Source organism: Oreochromis aureus, linkage group 16, assembly GCF_013358895.1.
Source record: "Oreochromis aureus strain Israel breed Guangdong linkage group 16, ZZ_aureus, whole genome shotgun sequence".
NCBI classification, from domain to species: domain Eukaryota; kingdom Metazoa; phylum Chordata; class Actinopteri; order Cichliformes; family Cichlidae; genus Oreochromis; species Oreochromis aureus.
In genome coordinates, this window is record NC_052957.1 from 4176546 (window position 1) to 4199646 (window position 23101).

Consider the following 23101-nt stretch of genomic DNA (forward strand, 5'->3'; position numbering starts at 1 on the left):
GGAGTAAAATGTAAATAAATGCAGAATCCAGTCATTTGCAATTCTCATAAAACCATGTTTTAGTCACAATAAAACATAGAAGACATAGAAGATCCAGCAGTCCTGGGTCTTCTTTGCAGTATTTGTTATTTCATGATGATCCTCCAGATGTTTTCAATTGGTGAAAGGTCTGGACTGCGGGCTAATTCAGCACCCGGGCTCCTCTACTACAAAGGCATGTTATTGTAACAGATGCAGTTTGTGGTTTTGCACCCTCTTGCTGAAATACGCATGGACTTTCCTAAAAAAGACACCATCTGGATGGGAGTATATTGTGATCTGAATCCTGAATATGTCATTCAGCAAGTGCAAGCTGCCAATTCTATAGGCACTAACACACCTCCATGCCATCAGAGATGCAGACTTTTCAACTCATCCCTTATAACATGCTGGAAGGTTCCTTTCCGCTTTAATCTAGAGAATCGAAGTCTACAAGTGTCTGTGCTTTCCAAAAAGAAATTCAAAAGAATTTCAAAGTTCAATCCATTCGACCAGAGAGCTGTTTTCCACTTTTCCTCAGTTCATTTTCAACGAGCTTTGGCCCAGAGAAGATGGTGGCATTTCTGGATCATATGGCTTCTTCACTGTATGCTTTCTGAAAGTGTTCCTGAGCTCACACAGTGATTCCCATGACAGAATCTTTCCTGTTTTTCTTAATGCAGTGCTGCCTGAGGGCCTGAAGATCACGGGCATCCAATATTGATTTTCAGCCTAGCCTCTTCTACACAGAGAATTCTCTAGATTCCCAAAATCATCTGATAATTTTATAGACCATAGACGATGAGATATCCACAGTCTTGGGACTGTTATTCTGAAATTGTTCCACAATATGTTGAAGTTTTTTTTATATATTAGTGGGATTTTTTTATACAGACTGGTGAACTTCTGTCCATCTTTTCCTCTGAGAAGCTCTGCCTCTTTAAGATGCTATTTTTTATGCTCACTTACTTTAACAACTAACTTACTGAATTAGTTGGAAAATGTTCTTCCAGCAGTTTCTTTTGAGAACCAGTTACTTTTCCATGAAACAGTAAAATGTCTCATTGTAAACATTTGGTTTGATTTCTTGTTCTATTGTGAATAATTTTTTTTATTTGTTTTTTAAAAAATTGAGGTTCCAGAAAAAAATGAACAAGTATGGCTCGTTTGGACGGGTTGCCATGTGAAGGCCTCTCCTCTCTAAAAAGAACATGGCAGTACAACTTAGGTTTGCAAAGTTGCATCTGAACAAACCACAAGACTTAACAAGAGTGAACCATGAATGTCTCTTTATGCCAGTTCTAGAGTCAAACATGTGGCCATCTGTCTCACAGCTAAAACTGGATCATGCAACAGGAAAATGATCCCAAGCAGACCACCAAATCTACAAAACAATGACTGGAAAAGAAAGACTCAACATGTTGCAATCATCCAGTCAAAGTCCAGACCTCAACCTCATTGAAACGCTGCAAAGGAACCTTTAAAAAGTTGGGTATAAACCAGTGCCCATAAACCTCAATGAAATGAAGCAGGTTTATAAAGTACAGTGGTTGAAAAGTCCTCCGCAACAATGTGAGAGACTGATAAAGTCATGCTGAAAAAGATGCTGTTAACTACACAGACATCTATAAAGACCAGAAAACCTTACAGTATAGTTCAAAACTTCAGTTCAGACTCACTGTCTGCTAAGTTAGCGAAAATATTAAATAGCTATATATGTGTATAATTACTGTGTTTACCGGTAGTTAGTTTTGTTGGTTAGTAAGGTTCCCATCGTGTCTGTGTGGGTACTCGGGCTTCTTTCCACAGTCCAAAGACATGTAGTTAGTGGGGTTAGGTGAAGTGCTGATTCTAAACTGGCCTCAGGTGTGAATGGTATCGTGGATGGATGAATTCTGTGTTTAAGTATTTCTCATCAGCTGATCAATGGCAATGAACTTTTGTTCATGTTCATTCAGTGGAATCAATCTACGACAGTCTGAATATGTTGTCACATCTATGAAATGCTTCTTTCTTACGTCATTTCTGGTCACCAACCAAATGAAAGTCTGGTGGTTCAGAGACAAGCAGACTTTCCAGGCCAGATTGTCTAAGCCACCATGAGCAACCATGGTCTCACCATGTGACTAACGCAGTGGGTTCATATGAGTTAAACACTTCACCCTTTTATATAGTCATGTGGAGAAGTTTCACGTAAGTCAGACCAACGAGGGGAGCAGCTGTTTATAAAACATGAAAATAGCTTTATAGTAACCACTGTTTCCACCTCCCGAGCCTGTTTGTACAAGGAGCTGTAAAGTCAGCCTCCACTGATTGATTTTTTTTCCAAGTGAACTGAAATCCTCCCTGTTTAGTTTTCACAACCATTCAAACAGAGCTAACACTAACACAATATTTCCTGTGAGATTTAAACAGGTTAACTCGAGCACACAAATCAGATAGAAAGGGGAGATTTGAGCCCCCCTTCGATGCTAGTATTATATATATGTTATGTTATGTATGAGCATCTAAGACAAAGAGACAATGTAGCAAATTTGAAATGAAAATCTAATTTAAACAAAAAGCATGTTTGTGACTCTCCCACATATATGCTAATGATCTGGACTTTATACTTGTTATTGTTGCGCTTTCCATTTCAGTGGTGTTATTCCTGATGACACACATGTCGGTGCTGATTCAAGTGGACAGTCTTTTGTAACCTCCTTGTAGCGCGCCAGGTACACTGGAAAAACGTATGAGGTACATAAGCCAGCGAGCAGATCTGTCTGCTGATGCACCTGCGATCCATCACGGTGGCAGCATTAAGCTCCCCAGATGGCACAGCACCAACCAAGGGAGACTGGAGCAGCAAAAGATGAAGTGCATCAGTACAGGTCCACTATAAGGCCAGAGCAAAGTTAATCTTCAGCAGTTATAGACGAAGCTCTGTGTGGATACTCAATTGTGGAGCGTCAAATGTCCTTGCTTTTAGAGTAGGCTAGCAAACAACAGCTAACTGAAATTACTCAGTAATCAATATTACTCTAGTGCTATATTTTTGACTATTGAGTTTGCCATACAAATGCTGTGCTATTTGAATGTATAGTGTACATTATATGACAAACTCACATGCATCTGTCCTGAATAAGCTGCTAAAGGCTGACAGTGTATGGAATTATGTAGGGACTCATACGGTTCTAATTTTTGTGCATTCTTTGGTACAAAACAAACTTATTATGTTGAGTTTGTGGGATAAAGATTTTTAAGCAAAACCAACTGCTAACCCAAGACAAGGAAGGGTAGAAAGCAGCAATCAAGGAATTTAGTAGAGGGGGGAAGCAGGTTAACCACCAAAAGTTCACTAACTCAGCAAAGTACTGGGAAAATCAACAAAAGAGAGAAAGAACAAAGCCCAAGGAGCTGAGGAAGAGGAGGTCAACGAAATCATGTACTGACAAACAACAAGAAAAGGCACGCAGACTAAATATGCACAGGGAAGAACAATGGCAGGAAATAAAACACACACCAGGAAAACAATCTACAGAATAAAATGACTTGAAACAAACACACAGACATACACATGTAGAGAACAGGCAGGTAGGAAGCACAGGAAATATATAAAAAAAACTAAGAGATACTTTTAAAACCACCAAATGTCTCTCATTCTTTCTGTTTGTTTTGTGCCACCCTGACTGCAAAAAAATCTTAGTGATGATGTTGTCTTTCACCTCCTATCCACTGAAGTTTAACTGCGGACATGTCGACTTATATAAAAGACTGGACGGCATTATTAAAACAAATTGGGCATGTTTCCTTGAATGTGATTCAGTGATAACATCCCTATTACTCTATTCAAGCCTAGGTTTTGGTAGGCAACAGCAAGGAGCAAACAGGAGTATGAGTTTCACAAGAAACACCTGAGGCTCAAACAAAGACAGCTGTTTTGCTTTTGATTCTTGGGAAAGGAGTGTGGGATTAAGTGCCCGTCTTTCCTGAGTTTTTGTAAAGTGGAAATTCAGAAATTGTGCTTGAGCAAAGTTAATATAGACGGACAAACATGTAACTTTGACAGCATTACCGCAACTATGAAGGGGTGAAAAGTACATTGAGAAAAATCCCCAACCACAGCCTGTAAAGCAGAGGTGGGTGAATTGATCCAAATATCAATAGTATCGACACTGATACTGGTATTGGTATTAAATCAATATTAGTGCACTAGGATCAATAGTTTGTTTATATCCTTTAAGTTCAAAATGTCGCCCACTGGACTGTGCTAGATAAAAAATATGAGGTTTTTTTGGAAATGAAAAAAATAAACCTGAATAAACCTGTGTTCAGAATTTTCAGATTAATGATGCTTCATCTCATAAGTCACGACATGCTGATGTTCCCTACATAAGCTGCCTTTATAAGTTAAATGTATCAGTATCTGTATTATAATTGAATCAATATCAAAATTTACACTGTTGCACACCACTACTGTAAAGTTAAGTATTAATTACTTAAGGAGCACCACAAACTGACTGTTTGTGCAGTTAATGCAGATATTACTGTGTAAATAGTCAACATCATTGCGTGGGTTCCCTCCGGGTACTCCGGCTTCCTCCCACCGTCCAAAGACATGCAGTTTGAGGGGATAGGTTAATTGGATAATCGAAATTGTCACTAGGTGTGAATGTGTGAGTGAATGTGAGCGTGAATGGTTGTCTGTCCCTGTGTGTTGGCCCTGCGACAGACTGGCGACCTGTCCAGGGTGTACCCCGCCTCTCGCCCTATGACAGCTGGGATAGGCTCCAGCGCCCCCCGCAACCCTGAAAAGGATAAGCGGAAGCGAATGGATAGTCAACATCATTCCAGCACAGTCCAAACAGTTTTATAAAGGAGGAGATTCCACAGAAGAATGAGGCTTCCAGGTCAGTGACTTAATCTTGCCATCGGTCAGATGGATCTTTTCCTTCTGCATGTCCTCTGGCACAACATGGGATTTATTGAATGTATTTCTTCAATAATTTATTGTATGTGGAGCGAAAGAGTCCACCACATGTCTGACTTTTGTTCTTCTGCCAATATCAATCATTGCTGAATAATCCGTGATGAATTCAACCACAGAGGCACGCCAAATTTTTATCTCACTCAGAGAACTACAATATCATGTGACCTGTCAGATTAATTAGGCTTGCTCACTCAGTTTACTGGCTCCCAAACATGGCTCCACCCACCATTATAATGCCTGTGCTCTGACTCCACCCTTTAGGGCATATTATACATGTTCACTACTAACCTTCTCACACTGAACATCAAAACTCTTTCTCACAAAATCCGTGCCACTTGTTTTTGTTTAGCTGGAGACATATGGGAGGGACAGCTCTTTTTTCAGTCACCTGACACTTCAGTTATGAGTTTTAGATGAAAGGTTGGTGTGAGGACACCAGAGAACCTGATATTATTATTACAAACATGTTGTTCTAAGTCTGTAAAAGGATACTTGTGGCTCAGGACGGGACAGAACTAAACATTTTCCTTTGTAAGCTCTTAGCAGAATTTGGCTACATAACTGCACAATTTTTTCAAAGAGTTTTTCAAGTGGTAAAAGTTAACATGTTGTATATAACTTTAATTACTTAAGAAGAGGAAGCGAAATGAGGCAGGGCTTACTCAGAGTGTCTGTCAGCTCTCAAGACCCTCTTTGCTGCTTTCAAAGGAAAGGGCTGTGGGTTTTGTGGCCTGCCGATTCTCTTTTCATCAGCTTGTTTCCAGCTGTTTTTAGTAGAACAAACTTCTAATAAACTGACTGCTATAAATTGACAGTAAAATTATGCAATTAAAAACTAGAATTGCTGCCTTGTGGTTGTATGATTTAAACAGGCAGTCAAAAGCAGGCTTAAATTTATATCTTGACTTATTTAATGGTAAAGGACCTTACTTAATTACTTGCATTGTAGTTTTTCTCACCAGAAATGTCAATGGAGGAGGCGAAAAAGTGACACAAGGAAGGGAAGTCAAGGCATGCAGAAATGTCTCACATGCAAAGTATGATCACCATTTCCCTTCTTTTCTATCATACGGATAAAATATGTCCGTGTCAAACATATGATGTCAGAATGAAGTTGACCTTGTGTGACATTTTGTCACAATGAGTGTTTGAATACGTGAAATATGAACAAAAGTGTGTTTGTGTTCCAAGCGAGCAATTATAACATAATAACAGATATAACCATAGTGCAGATGTTCCTGTAATCTCACGTTTACAACAACTAGACCACAATTTTTTGTGATCACAGTGACTTTGATTTCCAATCTTTGATCATCAAAATGTAATCAGTTACTTCTTAACTCCAAATGAATGACTGCCAGATTTGAAGCAATTCATTTCAAGACATTCACTATGAAGAGAATGATGGAAACACTCAGCGTCCTATAACAGTAATATTCACTTTTTGTGAATCTGCAAAAGAGGTGTTTTTTTGTTTGTTTTTGTTTTTTGTTAGTAAACCACTAATTTAGGGTCACTTCCAATCACTTAGGGCCATCAGGTGATAGTATAATCTTTGAATTTGGAAAGTTGTCTGGCTAGGAAGGAGAACATTCTGGATCACTTTCTTATAATGTAATAAGTAATCCCTATTAAGGCGTCACCCTCACTGTGCTGGGTCACTCTGACTAAATCATGATATATTTTAATCCTTCATGAAAGTACATATTAAAGCTCTCTAAGCCTGTTGTGGGAACAAAGAAGTGGACTCATGTAGTTGTGGCAGTTCTTGATGCCTGGTCTGTACTGCATGTTCTGTACTCATAACCGCTACCAGCAGTTTGGAAATCATCCTACATCCTTCTCTGTGAGGACTGCTTTGTAAAATGACACACCAGTTTGAGTTACAGTGTGGGCAAAACTCTGGCTTTCTGCCACACTGCGAAGCTAAACCTGGAGAAACAAAAAGTGTTTACGGGTGAGGACTGAGTTGGGTTCAAAGTGTCCAATCACTCCGCATCAGTGTGCAAAGGGCTCCAACAGGACATACACAACAAGTCTCAAAGCCCTGAGTCAATGGCCCTGAGTGCCAAAGTTTTTTTGTTGCTTTGAAAGACAATGGGACGCTCCCAACACCATCCCCCGTGACACCATCCAGCGGCTCCAGTTCACCAACTCCACTTCCCCCACTAACCACAGCAGGAACCTTTGCACAGCTGGCCACCTCAGAGGCTCCCCATTCCCACCAGGACGTCTTCATTCCAGAGGGATTTATTAACAGATTCTCCAAGAGCGAAAACCCCCTCAAACTAATTGGGTCATACTTTGTCTCACCATCAACCCTGAAGCACTGCACTGCTGATCAACTGTCTCCAGTGTTCGCAGACATGTTTAGCACCATCGCCAGAGAAACATCACATTCCAGCTTGTTTCAAGGTCCCCATTATCTTCATTCCCAAAAAGTCCAAGGACCACAGGGCCTACTAACTACCGACTACCCCCTCAATCTTATTGTAGAGAAGTCATATGAGCACCTTGTGGTGTTCTGGTGGACCTAAAAATTGCAGTATTTTTAGTTTTAAATGCATCCACGTCTCATACTCTGCCTCCATCCAACCCTTTTGTTTCATTCTCTTTCTTAATCAAGAGAAACAAGTGAGCTCCTCTCACATTCTCCCTTCACTTCTTCTGATTATCCGCTACATACAAACATAAGGAGCGGTTCTTTTGGACACAGCAGGAGAAGTTTGCCTAACCATAACCATACTCGAGATAACTCCTGTCACTGACATCAAGAGAATCAAGAGTGGAAAAAAACTGTCTGAAGTCTGAGCTTTTAGGTTACAAATTAGAGTCACCTGTACAAACTTGTGCCTCGTTATTTTTCAGGACCATGTTAACATGAGCATCTAACATAGCAACATGCACATAACAAACGATACGGAAAAGCATAATAGACCACCGGTGACGCCTTTGCATGACCAGCTGTTTGCCTTTATGCCCGGATGAATTCCAACTTCATCCTCTAAGAACTGAAACCATAGGAACCGGCCTTGTTTTCGGATTTTAATATGATTATCAAAACTGCTGCAGAACAACTTCTTAAACCTGAGTGTGCCTAAGTTTGTGTCAGGTAAAAACTAAACCTGTTTTTACACATGCACTTCACTTTTTTAGACATTACAAAGCAGAGCTGCACTTGAAAACCTCAAATGTGTGATACAGCAGCAAACAGTGTGCTCTTTTTCATGTCAGAAATCGTCTTGTAAATACCCGAAGGAAATTTATATGTGATGAACATGATCTTAATACATCCATCTGATAGCAGTTCAAATCTGCAGACAATTGCAAATGAACTGAAAGTTCATAAGAAGGAACAAGGCAAGGGTGTCCCAAATTTTTTCCCTATGTAACCCTTACCCTTTGTTAAGGCCCTTCATCAAACTTCCACACATATATTCACACTCAAGACTAGTTTTCAACCTAGCATGCATGTCTTTGAACTGTGACAGGAAACTAGAGTAACCCAGACCAAATGTCTGCAGGTGCAGGAAAAACATGCAAACCACATGCAAGTCCCAGACAGGATGGAAAACTGAACGTTCTTGCTGACTGAATGTTCATTTATTGGACCTCTAAAACTCAAATCTATTACTGCTTCTTAATTTATGCATAGGTCCTGTGTCTGGGCTTGCATTTCCATTCCTGTGCTAAGAGAAGATATTTTAGACTTAATTTGAATGGCTGAAAATACCCTTAATAACAAAGTAGTTAACCTTGGTTAAAATATGTTTTTGAATGTGTATGCTGTGTTACACTCAAGTTCAGTGCACAGTTAACATGGAAATCTACCCACTGCCTGAGGCATCTTGTGTGCTTAGATCTCGTCTGCCCTTATGCCTAAAGTTCGCCATCATTTGGCTACTCATGCACTTCATCCTTGAGTTGAATAGACACACCCTGCGTTTGGACTTTGTTATTTGTTCTTCAAAATATGAATATCGCAGTGTAAAGCAAAACAAAAACTCAAAGAGGCGAATCCTTAAATGATAAACAAGACTCTATTTTATGTAATTAAAGTGTTTAAATGTGTCAGTGGATTTGGCTAAAGAAAAACATGTGAGTACACAGCTATGATACCTATTTGCACACATTCACACATATTCTATTTAAAGCTTCACTGTGGACGTGTGGTCCACTAACTTCCTTTCTGGCTGTAAGTACGCTCTTTTTACCATCTTCCTGTATAAACTTGTTTCACCTCCAACACTATTTAAAAGCATCATGGCTAGAACACAATACTTACATAGCCTGGCCCTCATTACTTGATCTGTTGTTTTTCAGAGAGAACAAGTATTAGAGCAACACTTTGTATCACTCAAATACCTGCTTCCAATATGTTTTTCATATTGAAGCTTTACATCTGACTTAACTTTATTCCTTTGAAGTTTGAAAAATGTCTACTGTAAATCCCCAAATGAAAACAACTTACATAACCATGAAACTGGTTATATAAGGGAGGGCCATATCGCTACAGAGGAAAACAAGACAAAGCTCAGCCACTTTGTGCAATTGGCCTGCACCCTGCTGGACTGTCTTCCAATGTTTCTCTTTGAAAAATAAAGCGAGGACTGAAGTTTAGCACAGGCATCACTGGACGACCCTGTGTCACATTTTAAATACTTCCACATATAAATGTAATGAAAAATGTAAAATGTAACTATAACACACTTTAGCTGTACATCAGTGTGCAGACCTGGAAGAAAGAAGCATGAATTTTGTTGTTGACTGGATTTGCAGGACACTGCCGTATCACACGTGGTAGTCAGTAGGAACGAAAAAGTGAGCAGTCACTGTCACAACAAAGGTTTTACCGATGAGAGGGAGTGTACTCGTGCTACTGTTTTCAAATCCAGCTTAACCCGAGTTTAAATAGACACAACCTTTCGGCAGTGTGGTCACAAGCTAATCTCCAACCATCACGCACAAAAAAACCTAAGCAAACAGAGCAGGATGTGTAAACAGGAGTTCTGTATGGATGGTCTTATTACAAACTGACAGCTCATAAGGCACACAGGTCGCTTTGTGTACTGGATTTTTCTTTTGTGACGTATCCTAGATTGAGGTATTAAAATAGCAAAGGTCTCCGTATGCCCTTGTATGGATCCTGAGCAGAAGGGGGTTTTGTGACAGCTCCCTAATGTCACAGCTATCAGGTTAGAGCCCCTCAGAGATAAAGTACGGTAAGCAAATAACATCAATCTGGTCTTCAGTATCTCTAAATCCAATTATGGTGAGAGATGACCCCTTTTAAAACATATCTAGAAACAGAGTAAGTAACTTGTAAGAAATGCATGCAAACATACTTATTTGTTTGTATTTTTCTGGTGAGGTGTGTTTTCCTGCTGGCAGCCTCCAACACGCTTACTTGTGTGGGCCCGTCCTGGGAAAAAATGCAAATTGGTTGGCAGGTTTGGTTACTCCAAAAGAAAGCAATGATTTTAATGGTGTAAAGAAATTAAACTTTTGCAGTTAAACTTGTTTGTAGTGACTTTAGTTCAGTCAGTACAAACAAGTTTAACTGCACATTCAAAATCCCTGGAATATCTTAACATATAAAAAAGAAAGCAATTTCAGGAAAAATCCGTCAACACGAATTCCTCTCATCATACATTCATACATATACACATTTTTTACTGCTTATCTTGGATCAGGTCATAGGGGCAGCGTCTGAGCAGAAAAGCCCAGACTTCCTTCACCCCAGCCACCTCTTCCAGCCCATCCACGTCATTCCCAAACCAGCTGAGAGATATAATCTCTCCTGCGAGTCCTGGGCTAGCCTCCAACTGATAAGACATTCCTGAAACACCTCATCTAGGAGGCGTTCAGGAGGCATCGAAGTCAAATACCCGAAGTCAAATACCCGAACCAGGTCAACTGGCTCCTGTTGATGTGCAGAAGCAGCGGCTCTACTCTGAGTCCCTTTCAAATGACCTCACTCTGTGTCTAAGGGAGAGTGGAGACAGCCTTCATATTATTTTAGTCACTACTCAGAGCTCATAACCACCTGCGAGATTATGAATTTAGACTGATAAATTGACGGCTTCATTTTTATGCTCAGCTCTCTCTCTCCCACAACAGATCAGCACATTCCAGTTGCTCAGTCAGTCAGTCTGCACCAATCTGTCTGTCAGTCTCATGCTGCACTTGTTCCTAGCTTTAGAACAAGACCCCAAGATGGGGTGGTAACTTATCCAAGACCCAGAGTGAGCACTTTACCCTTTTCTGGCTGAGAACCATGGTCTTGGTTTTGGAAGTGCTGATTCTGCAAGCTGGAAATTTCCACCTGATGAAGCCAACAGAACCACATCATCTGCAAAAAGCAAAGATGAAATGACTGCAGTCGTGACTGACGTAGCTTATGTGTGGAAGAAGAGTCAAATGACGTGTAGAAACCCTCCCTTGCTGTGAGTGTCTCATTCAGAAAGTCACAACAGCCACAGTCAAAGTCTTTATCTGACTGAGGTTTCAGGTTTTGTTTAACCTGATAATGCACAAAACCCTGGCTTTTATGGAAAAAAAAACTTGCTACATAGTCCCTCTCCCTGTGATGTTATCCTCGTCTCTGTCTATGTTTGTATTTGCACTGAGTTTGTGAGTTCTTGTTTTGTAGATTAGAGTCATGCAGGATTTTAATTGTAGTAGCAACTGGTGTAGTGAAGGTGGAGTATTAGTGTTAGTGGATTAGTGGAATACTAATCCACTAACATTGTATATTTGTCTGCCACTCACACCTTACACCAGGTGACCTGAAAGGATGAGGCAAGATCTCACAGTGATTTCCCCCAAAATCTCTGGTGATAATGACCCAAACCTTCCCCCAAGCATTGGCTTATGTGACGAGGCACATGATTAAGAGTAGGTCAACACCCATCAGGGTTTAAATACCTGGGATTCTCCAACTTCTGGTTTTAGAACTAAAGAAGCCTCTTGATGAGAGGTGTAGTGTCTTTACAAAACTTAAAGAAGTCCAGTCACTTGTCTTTTTCCAAGCTCCTTACACTACCATGCTCTGGATGACTGAGAACCTACACAGACATTTTAAGAGCCTTCATTACTTTTATCCTCATATACCAAAAAATATGTTTTGTGTGAGCTTTGTATCAGTTTCTCAGAGATGGTGATTTCTCTTAAAGAAAACTTACTGGTGATCATCGTGAGCATAGTCACTGTTTCTGAACTGACATATATAACTTTTTTTTTCAAGATTCAAGATTCAAGAACTTTATTCACAATACAATAATATACACAGTATACAGTGTACTGAAATGCTGTTTCACCCCAAGCCCCCCATGGTGCATTTATAAGAATATAAAATAATATACCTCCAAGAGATATAAAACTAGAAATTACAAATAAATAATAACTTGCTAAATCTGGGTAAAATTAGGAGAAAAAAAAGATGCTATTACTAACTATACAATCCTATAATAATAACTATACAACACTAACTGTACAATAAACAAAGACAGGACAGAGACAATACAAAGTGGATTGTGCAGTAAGTATTGAATACTAGGTTCAACTTATGGTCATGATATTGTAGACAAGACATGTGCAAGATGCAAAATGTGCAAAGTAGTATAAATAAATAGTATAATTTAGATGTGTGTTCAGTAACTATGTGACTGAGTGTGCAAATAAGCATATTGTTCCCAGATCCAGTCTGTAGTGGGTTTGTGGAAGGTTTTGTTGTTTTTGAGTCTTTTGGTGAGTATTGTAAGGTGTTTGTAAAAGTGTTTGTGTATATCAGTCCTTTGGTGGTAGTTAGTTGAGGGCTCTTACTGCTTGGGGGAAGAAGCTCTTGCAGTGTCTGGCCATTACAGTTTTGATGCTGCGAAATCGCAGAGTGAGAACAGTACATGTGAGGTGTGCAAAGTGTCCTTCACTATGCTGTTCGCACGTCGGATGATGTGTTTGTCGTAAAGTTGGGAGATGGATGGGAGAGGGCCTCCAATGATCCTCTCTCCTGTCCTCACTATCTGCTGCAAAGACTTCTTTTTAGCAAAAGTGCAGTTCCTGTACCAGATATTGATGTGGCAGGAGAGGACACTCTCAGTGGTTCCCTGGTTAAGTGATATGAGGATGGGAGGAGGACGACTGGCCTTCTTCAGTTTCCTAAGAAAGTGAAGATGTTGTTGGGCTTTCTTCGTGATGGTGGTGGTGTTCATGTTTCAGGAGAGGTCATCTGATATCTGCACACCCAGGAACTTCACACTGTGGACCATCTCAACAGCAGACCTGTTGATGTGCAGTGGGGTGTGGGCCATTAAGTTCTTCCTGAAGTTAACAACCATCTCTTTAGTCTTCTGTACATTTAGAGACAGGTTGTTATTCTGACACCAGTCCACCAGGTGTTGTACCTCCTCTCTGTATTCAGACTCAGTGTTTATATGCCTGGAAGTGTTTGATGTAACTAAGAGCGGCCTTGTTTTCTACGTTGTCATGTCAAGCTCTTGCAGATGAAGTTCTGTAGAGCACGGCAGGGAAATATCTCCCTCATTGGACGCACTGAAAGGTTTTACAGTTTTAACTAATGTAAATGCACGATTGTTTAACTATCTTTGCTGCGCATCTCTTGGGTTTTGTGGTCAGTGTTTCAGGCGAGAATCTGCTGATTAGACCAGCATGTGGTCCTACAGGTGGAGAAAGACAGCAGTCTTTAAATTGACACAGCAGGGTTACTATGGGAAGCGTTTACATTTAGTATGTGCTGAGTAGGTAGAAGGGTGGTCAAGGGTCACGGGGATTCACAAGTGAATGAGCTCTATGGTGGTGATGTCAGAACACTCGAGGAACATCTGTGGTGGGATGGGCCTCCTAGATAACAGTGCTATTATTCAAACTCTCATTCGACTTTCCTTTCATGTGGTCACTTTGTGTAAGAACCACAAAAGCATTGTTTAACTGTGATACTCCTGGCTAGAGGTCTATCATTAGTCATGTATCTGTGGATCAGCTTGATGTTCCATTCAAAGGTCAAAAAAGGAACAGAATCACATTTTATTAAAATGCCAGGAGAGTTGTCTCTTCCTTGGTGTTCTTTGGTGAAGAGCTCTCCTTCTCAGATATCTTGAGTGTGAAGGTGCAGGTATTAATGTTTTATTCATTCTACAATTTTGAGAATGTAACTATACGATGCATGAATAGGCATAGACTATATACATAAGAAAAAGTACTATCCCTGTTCCCAAGCCCTGTTGCTATTCCTATACTGCAGATTTTAAATACTACAACTCAAAATGCAACTGCATGAAGCTGCATGTCAGGAGTCGACAGGGGCAGGAAAACAGGGAACTTTGAAGAAACCTGCAGGGACTGGTGCAGTAGGAGCTGCCCCACCTCAATACAGCTAAAACCAAGGAGATAGTGATGGCTTTTAGAAGATCTAGTCCATTCCAATCATCAATCTCCATACATGGACAGGACACTGAGGTGGTGTACTCTTATAAATATCTGGGGGTCCTATTGAATGACAAGTTGGACTGGTCCCTGAGCACTGATTCTCTTTCAAGAAGGGGCAGTGCCACCTCATCTTTGTCACGGTTCTGGGTCAGGTTGACCCAGTATTTTGAGTTGTTATGTTTTGGTGTGTTTTTGCATTATGGATTGTTTTCTTATTCTCTTGTAGTGCTTGTGTTGATGATGATGATGATGATGATTATTAATCTATGTTTCTGTTATCCTTGTTTAGGGATTAGTTCTTAGGGTTTTGTGTTCTCATGTTTATTGCAGGTTGAGTTCAGTGTCTGTCTCTCTCTGTCCAGTCCGTGTCTTTGGTCAGTGTGTATTGTTTCCTGTTTTATTTTGAAGGATTGTGTCTTATGTCAGTGTGTCCAGCTTTGCTCCTCCTGTCTCGTTAGCCCCAATTTCTCCCAGCTGTGTCTCCCTCCTGTTGCCCATTCCCTGATTACCACCCTGTGCATATAGCCCTGTGTTCTCTGTCTCCAGTATTCTTTGTTCTGTTCCTGTTTGGTTTTCTTCAGCAATAAAGCTGTGGTCTTCAATTACATTTCCATCTCAGAGTCCTGCATTTGGATCCACTTCTCCACCTGCCCACACACAAAGCCCTGACAGTCTTCTTGCAGGTGCTGAGGTTCTTTGGTGTGTGATGAGATACTGAATATGCATTTGATCATACTGTGCTGGCCAGTGCTCTGTTTTAATGCTGCTGTGTGTTGGGGGTCCAGCTTAATGGACAAAAACACTAAGCAAGTGGGCAAGATAGTGAAAAAAGCCATTGAACAAACTGAAATCTATAATGGACAATGTCAGACTCAAGTCCTTTTAAACATTATTTTATTAGTTTATTTATAGTTATGACTGGAGAGATGTTTGTGCCTGGATGGAGCAGCCAGAAGTTTGAATTTCAACTTGGGGATAAATAAAGTATCTATCCTAAGAGTTTGAAAGTGCATGATCTATTCTCTGAATACAAATAAGTGCTGCCCCCTACTGGTGAAAATGTCAAAAAATTTAAAAAGCGCACTGGTTCACATACTCCAAACACACTCCAAATGTTAAGTTTTAGATGATCATGATCATGATGATAAACAAAGCTCCAGAATTAATAGAGGAGCTTCTGGATGTAAAACCAAGCTCAACCAAACATTGGAAGACTTCACAGACTCTCATTAGGCGCTCAACTTGTTTTTTGTTGCCCATATTGGATACCGAAAGCTAAGACAGGAAGTCTTGGGTTAGAGGTTTTATTTCTGGGGGTGGATTGCATATTACATAAAAATTCAATAAATTCAACCACGCAAATGCAAAACTTGTGTGTCATTAGACATCCCCCTGAATTCTTAGTAAATTGGCAAATCAATATAAAGCAATATTGCAGAAGTTTTACATTTACATATTTTTTACATATTCACAGTATTACGTGTATACTCATGTACCAATGTGTGGAAAAAGAAGAAAGAAGAAAATGTAATTTCTAGTGAAGTAAAGGTGAAAGAAGTGCATAACAAAATAAGACAATTCCCAAGGACGCAGACAAGCACACAGTAACCAAGCATTAAAGAGGAAATACTAAGAGCTTTTTTGCCCTTGTTTGAAACTTCTAACAACGAATTCCAAAAAAGGGCATTTTCTCTGATAAAAACACGTTACACAATAAAACAGAGGCAATGATAAGTTTCCATTTTGTGGGAAAAACCCCCAAATGAACAATTTTGAACTTTCACGGTTAAATGCAACATGGAGTGAAAGGTAGCACTAAAATGGAAACTGAGCTCCTTATCTGATGGGGCTCTGGTGACTGTAGTAATGTAGACAATGTATTTTGCACGTGCAAATTCAAAAAAAGAAAAAAAAAGAAAGAAAAAAACCCCACAGTTTAAAGTTTGAATTATCTACATTTTCTGCCAAAGGATCAAATTAGACAAAGTGACTTTTACATAAAGTGCCTCACTGGTATAATGTTTCGTGTCTGACATTCACCTGAGAGATCTGTCAAAAATGGTTTAGAAGACAACCTGTTGTCTTATTCATGTAGATCGCCACAGGCAGATAGTGTGTGTGGGTTTGCCCACTTCCCTTGAGCTGAACAATTTGCTAATAAAGCACCAGCAACACAGCTCTGCACAACCATTTCACAAGGACTTTAACCACATCTCTGAACAAAAACAACACTCCTGACAAGGTGTTCAACTTGTGCACATCACAAAGGAACGATGGAGCGACAACTTTTCATACTTTTTGTTTTGAAGTGTTTTGTTCTCACCAATCAAACTGTGAAAGGAACAGAGGTAATCAGTATAAATCTTTGACATCGGTGCAGTTGTTGTGAATGTGAGCAAAAAAAAGGGGGACTATGGATGTGTGTGTTAGACTAAGAAATGATTTTTGGGTTTTTGCAAAATTTCTTTCTAAATATTATGACACAATGATGACTGCAAATTGCTGCTTTACTGTTTACTTGTCTTCATCTTAGTACTACCCGACTAAAATAGTTGGGGGTAATATTACACCATCTACTTTGCACTATACTATTTCTACCTGTATCCTAGTATTTACACATTGTTATGTTTTTCCTCCCTGCAGGTCTTCACTGTTGGCTTTGATATGACTTTTAATTTAACTGACTATGAATACGAAAATAATTCAGACTCTACTCCCTGCAATGTAACAGTGCCTGGATTTAACAGCGTGGGGATGACCGTCGTCTTCATTATCGTGTTTGTTTTCGCCATCGTAGGTAACAGTGTTGTTGTCTTTGTCGTTTTCAATATGAAGAATACCAAAACCAGCACTGACATCTACCTGATGCACCTGGCGATTGCAGACCTGCTCTTCTGTCTTACCCTGCCGTTCTGGGCTGTGAAATGTAATGTTGGCTGGATCTTTGGAAACTTCCTGTGCAAACTCCTCTCAGGCTTTCAGGAGGCATCTGCATACAGTGGCGTATTCCTGCTGGCATGCATCAGTGTGGACAGATACTTTGCCATTGTCAGAGCTACGCGTGTCCTGTCCTCCCATCACCTGTTGGTCAAAGTTATTTGCAGTATTGTGTGGCTGGTGGCTGTAATGTTGTCCTTACCTGTGGTGATTAAGAGGGAGAGCATGCATACTGAATTGGGAGTGTCCATTTGCCAGGAAAACATTACTGGTGAAAGCACCGATCGCTGGCGAGTGACTCTACGTGTTCTGCGGCATACAGTGGGTTTCTTCCTGCCTCTGGTGGTCATGGCTGTCTGCTATGGCTGGACTGTGGTGACTCTGTTTCACACACGCAACCAACAAAAGCACAAGGCTATGCGCGTCATCTTGGCCGTTGTGCTGGCATTCATTCTGTGCTGGCTGCCTTATAATGTCACTGAACTGACTGACACACTCATACAGGGAGGATCTCTGGGACAGATTACATGTGAAACTCAATACACAGTGACTGCCATGCTGAGTGTCACCCAAATTCTGGCCTTCATGCACTGTGCAGTGAATCCGGTGCTGTACGCCTTTGTTGGGCAGAAGTTCCGTAACCAGTTGCTCTCAGCTCTTTACAGACACGGCCTCATCAGTAAGAGGCTCCAGATGGCTTACAGGAAGGGCTCTGCTAGCAGTGTAGGCAGCTTAAGATCCAGGAACACCTCAGTCACAATGTAAAAAAGCCCTGATGGATGATTATTTACAGGCTCAGGTGGTGGTGTTTTTAAAAAATGCATCTTCAACTGGTCAAATGCACTCAAAGTGCAATGTACTAAAGATCCAAAAAGTACATTGATGCAAACCACATATACACCATCACCCCTAAATAGCAAATTCAGGGAAAGTAATAAGTAGACGTGTCACATTTTTTACTCCATAACTGCTTTTGCACGTCGTGTGAATTTCTAGGAACAGATATCGGGGGAGAGGATTGTCTTTTTCTTTTGCTGAGATTGAAAAGGTTGCAGAAAGCAGCATCGCTTGACTTAAGATAAAATAGAAAACAGGAGAAAACATCTGTGTAGAACAAAATCTGGTGGTAAAACTAGTAATATGCAGGTGTTTCTGGATGTTAGCATTTCAAACAGCCACTTCAGCTGTTTCCTTTGGTTAACAGGAGGATTTTGTTTTCTAAATTACTGGTCAGTATTTCTTAGTTTAACTCATTCCATTTTCTTACTAGAATTTCCAAACAATACCCAAAATGAACTTGGTTCATTAGTAGCAATGTTGCCACTAGATTTGAAATAAAATATTCAGTTCAGTGCCTCACCTGGATCTCTCGTGGTGTAATGTATGGTGTAACTTTTGAAGTGTTATTTCAGCATGAATATTGATTACTGAATCTAAGCAGTGAAACATTCAGAGAAAAAGAACGCAGGTCTTCAAGTTAAAAAGAGAATCAGATAACATGATTAGCACTGTCATATAGCAAGAGAGTTCTGAGAAAGAAAGTCGGGCCTTCCTGTGTGGAGCTTGCCTTGTCTGCCAGGGTTTCCTCTGGACACGCTGGCTTACTCCCACAGATATGCATGTTAACTTGTTCTGTAAATCACTTTAAGTGCTTAATGAAACTGTAAAAGTGGTATAGAAATGTTAGTTTGACAGGTTTTGTGCTTTGAGCATTCACAAAAATATTGTTGCTGTACATGTTCTAATGAAGCTTTAGTGTGTTTGTTCATTAAGGATAAAAACATTTAAAAATCCAGTGCTGATGTGATATTATGCACATTATTCTAAGGCTGTCCAGTAAATATTTTTACCTTATTCTACGCAGTAGTGGAGAAAAAAAGTCTCAGTCTGATATCATCTTTCACACAGGAAGAAGCAGTGGTGAAATCTGCCTTCTGTTTCAAAAACAAGCTGTGTTTGTTTCTTTGATGAAAAGGTTTCATTTAGGTAACAGAAACTCTGTAGAAACTGATAGTTTGTGTTGTAATCAGTGCTAAGATACCATATTTTGTCCAAGAAGCTGTTTCTTGCATGATCAAACCAACATGTATTTTTTTGACTCTGTTTTTTACCTGAAGGTGTGCATTGATATGTAAATGAGTCTGCAAAGTGTTGCTTCAAATTTAAAACTGCATGATATATGTGCACCGCACTGTGCTTCAAATTTAAATGTCTCCATTATGCAAGCTTATTCTTGTATTACTACTAAATATGTGTTTAGGAAAATGTGGTATATCCAGATTTGTTTCTATTCAAGCATATTTGTCAAATTCTGTCTGCGGCTGAACTCGAATAAACGTCGTCTCACACGTTGTGGTAGTCTGGCCATTTCCCTGTTTCCGGTTCTGCGTCTTGATGAATGAACAAGCTCTCTAAGAGGTATTTTTACCCGAACAATCACCTTTTGCTAAACCTAATAAAGTGACTAAATCAACGTTTGACATTTGAGAATATTACAAAGGAAAGTACAGCACTGTGGCAGAAAATCTTTTTGAAATTCCTAAAGATAGAGAGCTTCCTTGAAGAGGCAGATTTCACAATGAAACTTTATTGCAGATCTCAGATATAACGCCCCCACTACAGTCTCTACTCTATTGGAGTTTTGTAACAGAATCAATCACATGTAAACACACATGTGATGGTTTCAAAGCACCTTTTCCAAAAACATGTGGAGCGGGCCCACCAGCTGTAAGGCTTTTCTTCTAGGAGATGGAGCTGTTTTTTGAGATAATCAACAGAATACAGCAGTGTCAACTTTAACCCCTGAACAGCCTAATAATCAACTAAAAGTAATTAAAATACACGTGAGGGCAGCAGTGCATCAAATATTCTGCTGGAATTAAATTACTGGCAATATTTTGACAGAAGACTTGCACATGAAGGTAAAAGAAAAAAAAACAGAAAAAAATGAACAAAGTTTAGGTTCAAGAGTTCAATCAGCTCTTACAGGTGCTTCCTCGCTTTCAGAGCTCTTAGATGTAATCAACGCTTCCTTTAGTTAACAGAACAGACGGCAAACAGCATTTGCCCCTGGACTTACACAGAAAAAACATTTCCTAATAACAAATGTTTGGATCATCATGACACTAGAGGTTAACACAGATAAGCAGGAACTGAAAGTGGCTGCAGTAAAAGGCAGAATGGGAAGTTGCATATTTTAACTCAAGACAATAAACACAGCATTTGGTGACATGCATATTCTAGACTTCAGGCACTCATTGTTAGCAAAGGATTTTAATCCAAGGATTAAAAAAAAATACAGTTGTTTGGGCCTCTGAAGATGACGTGTGTGTTTGTGTGTGTCTGTAGGGGGTAAAAATTGCACAATACTACATTTTAGTAAAAATATTAAATTAACTTCAATCATATCTTGAGTTTTTGTTGGACTTTGTGCATCACCACAGGGTGTTTTGAGGCAAGACTGCACAAAAGCATATTTCTGGAGCTGGAACTGAATATATTTTGTGGTAAAGGGAAATACCACAAGAACACACACCCACACACACACAGGCTGCACAGTTGTGACCTTAGTCACAGAGAAGCACAATGAAAAAGGAGAAGGAGGATGTCCCATATTAGGACATTTTTCATGCCGGTGGTGAGGCATCGTTTCCATATTTAGAAATTTTTTAGCTTATCTGCGTAATAATTTTAAATCGATATTGCGTGACATTTTTGTTTTCAGTCAGCCTCTGCGACATAGTCAAAAGCACCATGAAAACAGACACTTCAAAACACAGGTGTACGCTATTCACAGAAAACGCACTGACACATCATAAAATGAACCCCACACTCTGACTCCCACACAACTTGTTTGAAAGCAAAACAAAATACTCCAAAACATCATTGCATTTTATTCCACTATGTTAATCAAGGGCGTAGATTTGGCATGGACGGAAGGGACATGTCCCCACCAATATCCAGCAATTATTGAATTGTCCCCACCAATAATTTGATCTCTTCGAGTAAAGGAAGACAAACCCGATATAAAGAAAAAAAACCGATCTGTCAACGTCTCATTCACCCAGCGGTGCACAGAGAGTTAAATTACGTTCTCTACTGGAGTCCTACCTCATGTGACAAATATGGCAAATGTGATTGGCTGTGCCTTTCAGGGAGCTCTGTTTAGATTTAGCAGTGGCAAGCCTGCGCTGCGAGGACCTGCAAGGAGGAGAGGAGGATGGCAGCAAAAAGGAAGAACCTGGATATAAGAAAGTATTTTTCAAAGAAACCTGTAAGTCACTTAAAGCCAAGTTCACTCATAAAATGTGTCCGTCATAATAACGTTACAGGCTATGCTAGGCGATACATGCCAACCCTCCAGATTTTTCCGGGAGAATCCCGAATTTCAGTGCCCCTCCCGAAAATCTCCCGGAGCGACCATTCTCCCCAGTTTCCCCCGATTTTCCACCCCGACAACAAAATTGAAAAACCATATCCCAGCTTGGCCCAGCCAATTCCAGTTTCCATCAATGGCTACTACTACCGCAGCTACTTAGTTTTAATATTACTCTTATTACTCTTTCTGGGTCGCAAAATAAACTTTTTACATATTTTCAGGCGAGAATGTAGCTGTGTAAACCTCAAATATCTGTGTTATTTTACTTACATTATAATCAATCAGCTCCCTTTTGTCCACTTAAAATATGTTTACAGAACTATTTTTGCATTTGTTGCAATTTCAGCTGTCCTCTTGGCCAGATTACTCTAAAGAGAGACATTTTTAAAGTACACAATAATTTTTTTAAACTTCATAAATAAAGGATACATAAAGGTCACTGCCAAAAACTGATTGCGGCTTCTACCTTGTTACAGGAATGTTGTTTGTTGCTCAAGATGACTTGATATAATTCATGAGGAATATATTTGACATATGTTTCACGTATTATAGACCAACAAGTTATTTATAGCACCGGAAATCAGTTATTGGCAGACAATCACTTTTTGGCACAACACCTGGTCCTCAGGTGGACGCAGCCTCTGAATTTGGACACCCCCGGCCTGTTTCTGGCCGGACAATAATAACGGCGACATGCAACTTATTTTATCTGATAAACAAACATTGTAAAATTCAAGTTCATATATATATATGTATATGTATATATGTATATACACCACTCCACCTTCCCCCAGTAACCGTGAATAACGTGTTGCCATGTCAGTAATTTAACATTATATAATTCACATATAAAACTATGAATTGCATGTAGAATAGCATATTCTACATGCATAGGCAAGTTTTTTCTCCTTTTGTTATCAAGAAGCAAAGACAAAAAGGAAGAAAAAAAAAGAAACAGGGCACGGTTCGGTGGTTGAATCATCTGTCCCCACCAATGCCAAAACCAAATCTACGCCCTTGATGTTAATACTATAAATAAAAAACATTTGCTGCACAAACCAACACAGAAAAGCTCATCAGCATGCAAGAAATTACCTGTTTAAGTGTTAAAATGTCTGAGGGGAGGAGTACCAGATCCCCAGAGTGTTGTGCTAAAATATTAACTATTAACTATTAACTACTGGGCTATTTCTAATGTATTGATATGTTTGGTGTCCTTCACGGGTGGCCCTGTTTCCAAGACACGTTGATGTGCTTTATCTTATATATTTCTGATGTGCTATATATATATAATTATATATCTATATTTTAACTAAAAAGAAAAGCTGAAAAAATGCAAATAATGTCAGGAA

General features: G+C 39.7%; 1 protein-coding gene across 2 annotated transcripts; it reads left to right on the forward strand.

The window, feature by feature from the left end:
- The first annotated feature begins 16595 nt into the window (after positions 1-16595).
- Positions 16596-19713, forward strand: cxcr2 (chemokine (C-X-C motif) receptor 2). Of its 2 annotated transcripts, none has more exons than XM_031756647.2 (2): positions 16596-16782; positions 17078-19713. In XM_031756647.2, exons 1-2 carry the CDS (start codon positions 16708-16710, stop codon positions 18134-18136), a joined length of 1134 nt encoding a protein of 377 aa, XP_031612507.1. In that variant the 5' UTR covers positions 16596-16707; the 3' UTR covers positions 18137-19713. The 2 variants fall into 2 exon arrangements, with proteins under 2 accessions (XP_031612507.1, XP_031612508.1); XM_031756648.2 differs by having other exon boundaries at positions 17270-19713.
- Positions 19714-23101: the final 3388 nt, after the last annotated feature.

Coding starts and splice junctions, on each gene's coding strand:
- cxcr2 (XM_031756647.2), top strand. CDS start 16,708: ATGGAGCGACAACTTTTCATACTTTTTGTTTTGAAGTGTTTTGTTCTC. Junction 16,783..17,077: donor AAACTGTGAAAGGAACAGAG/GTAATCAGTATA, acceptor TCCTCCCTGCAG/GTCTTCACTGTTGGCTTTGA.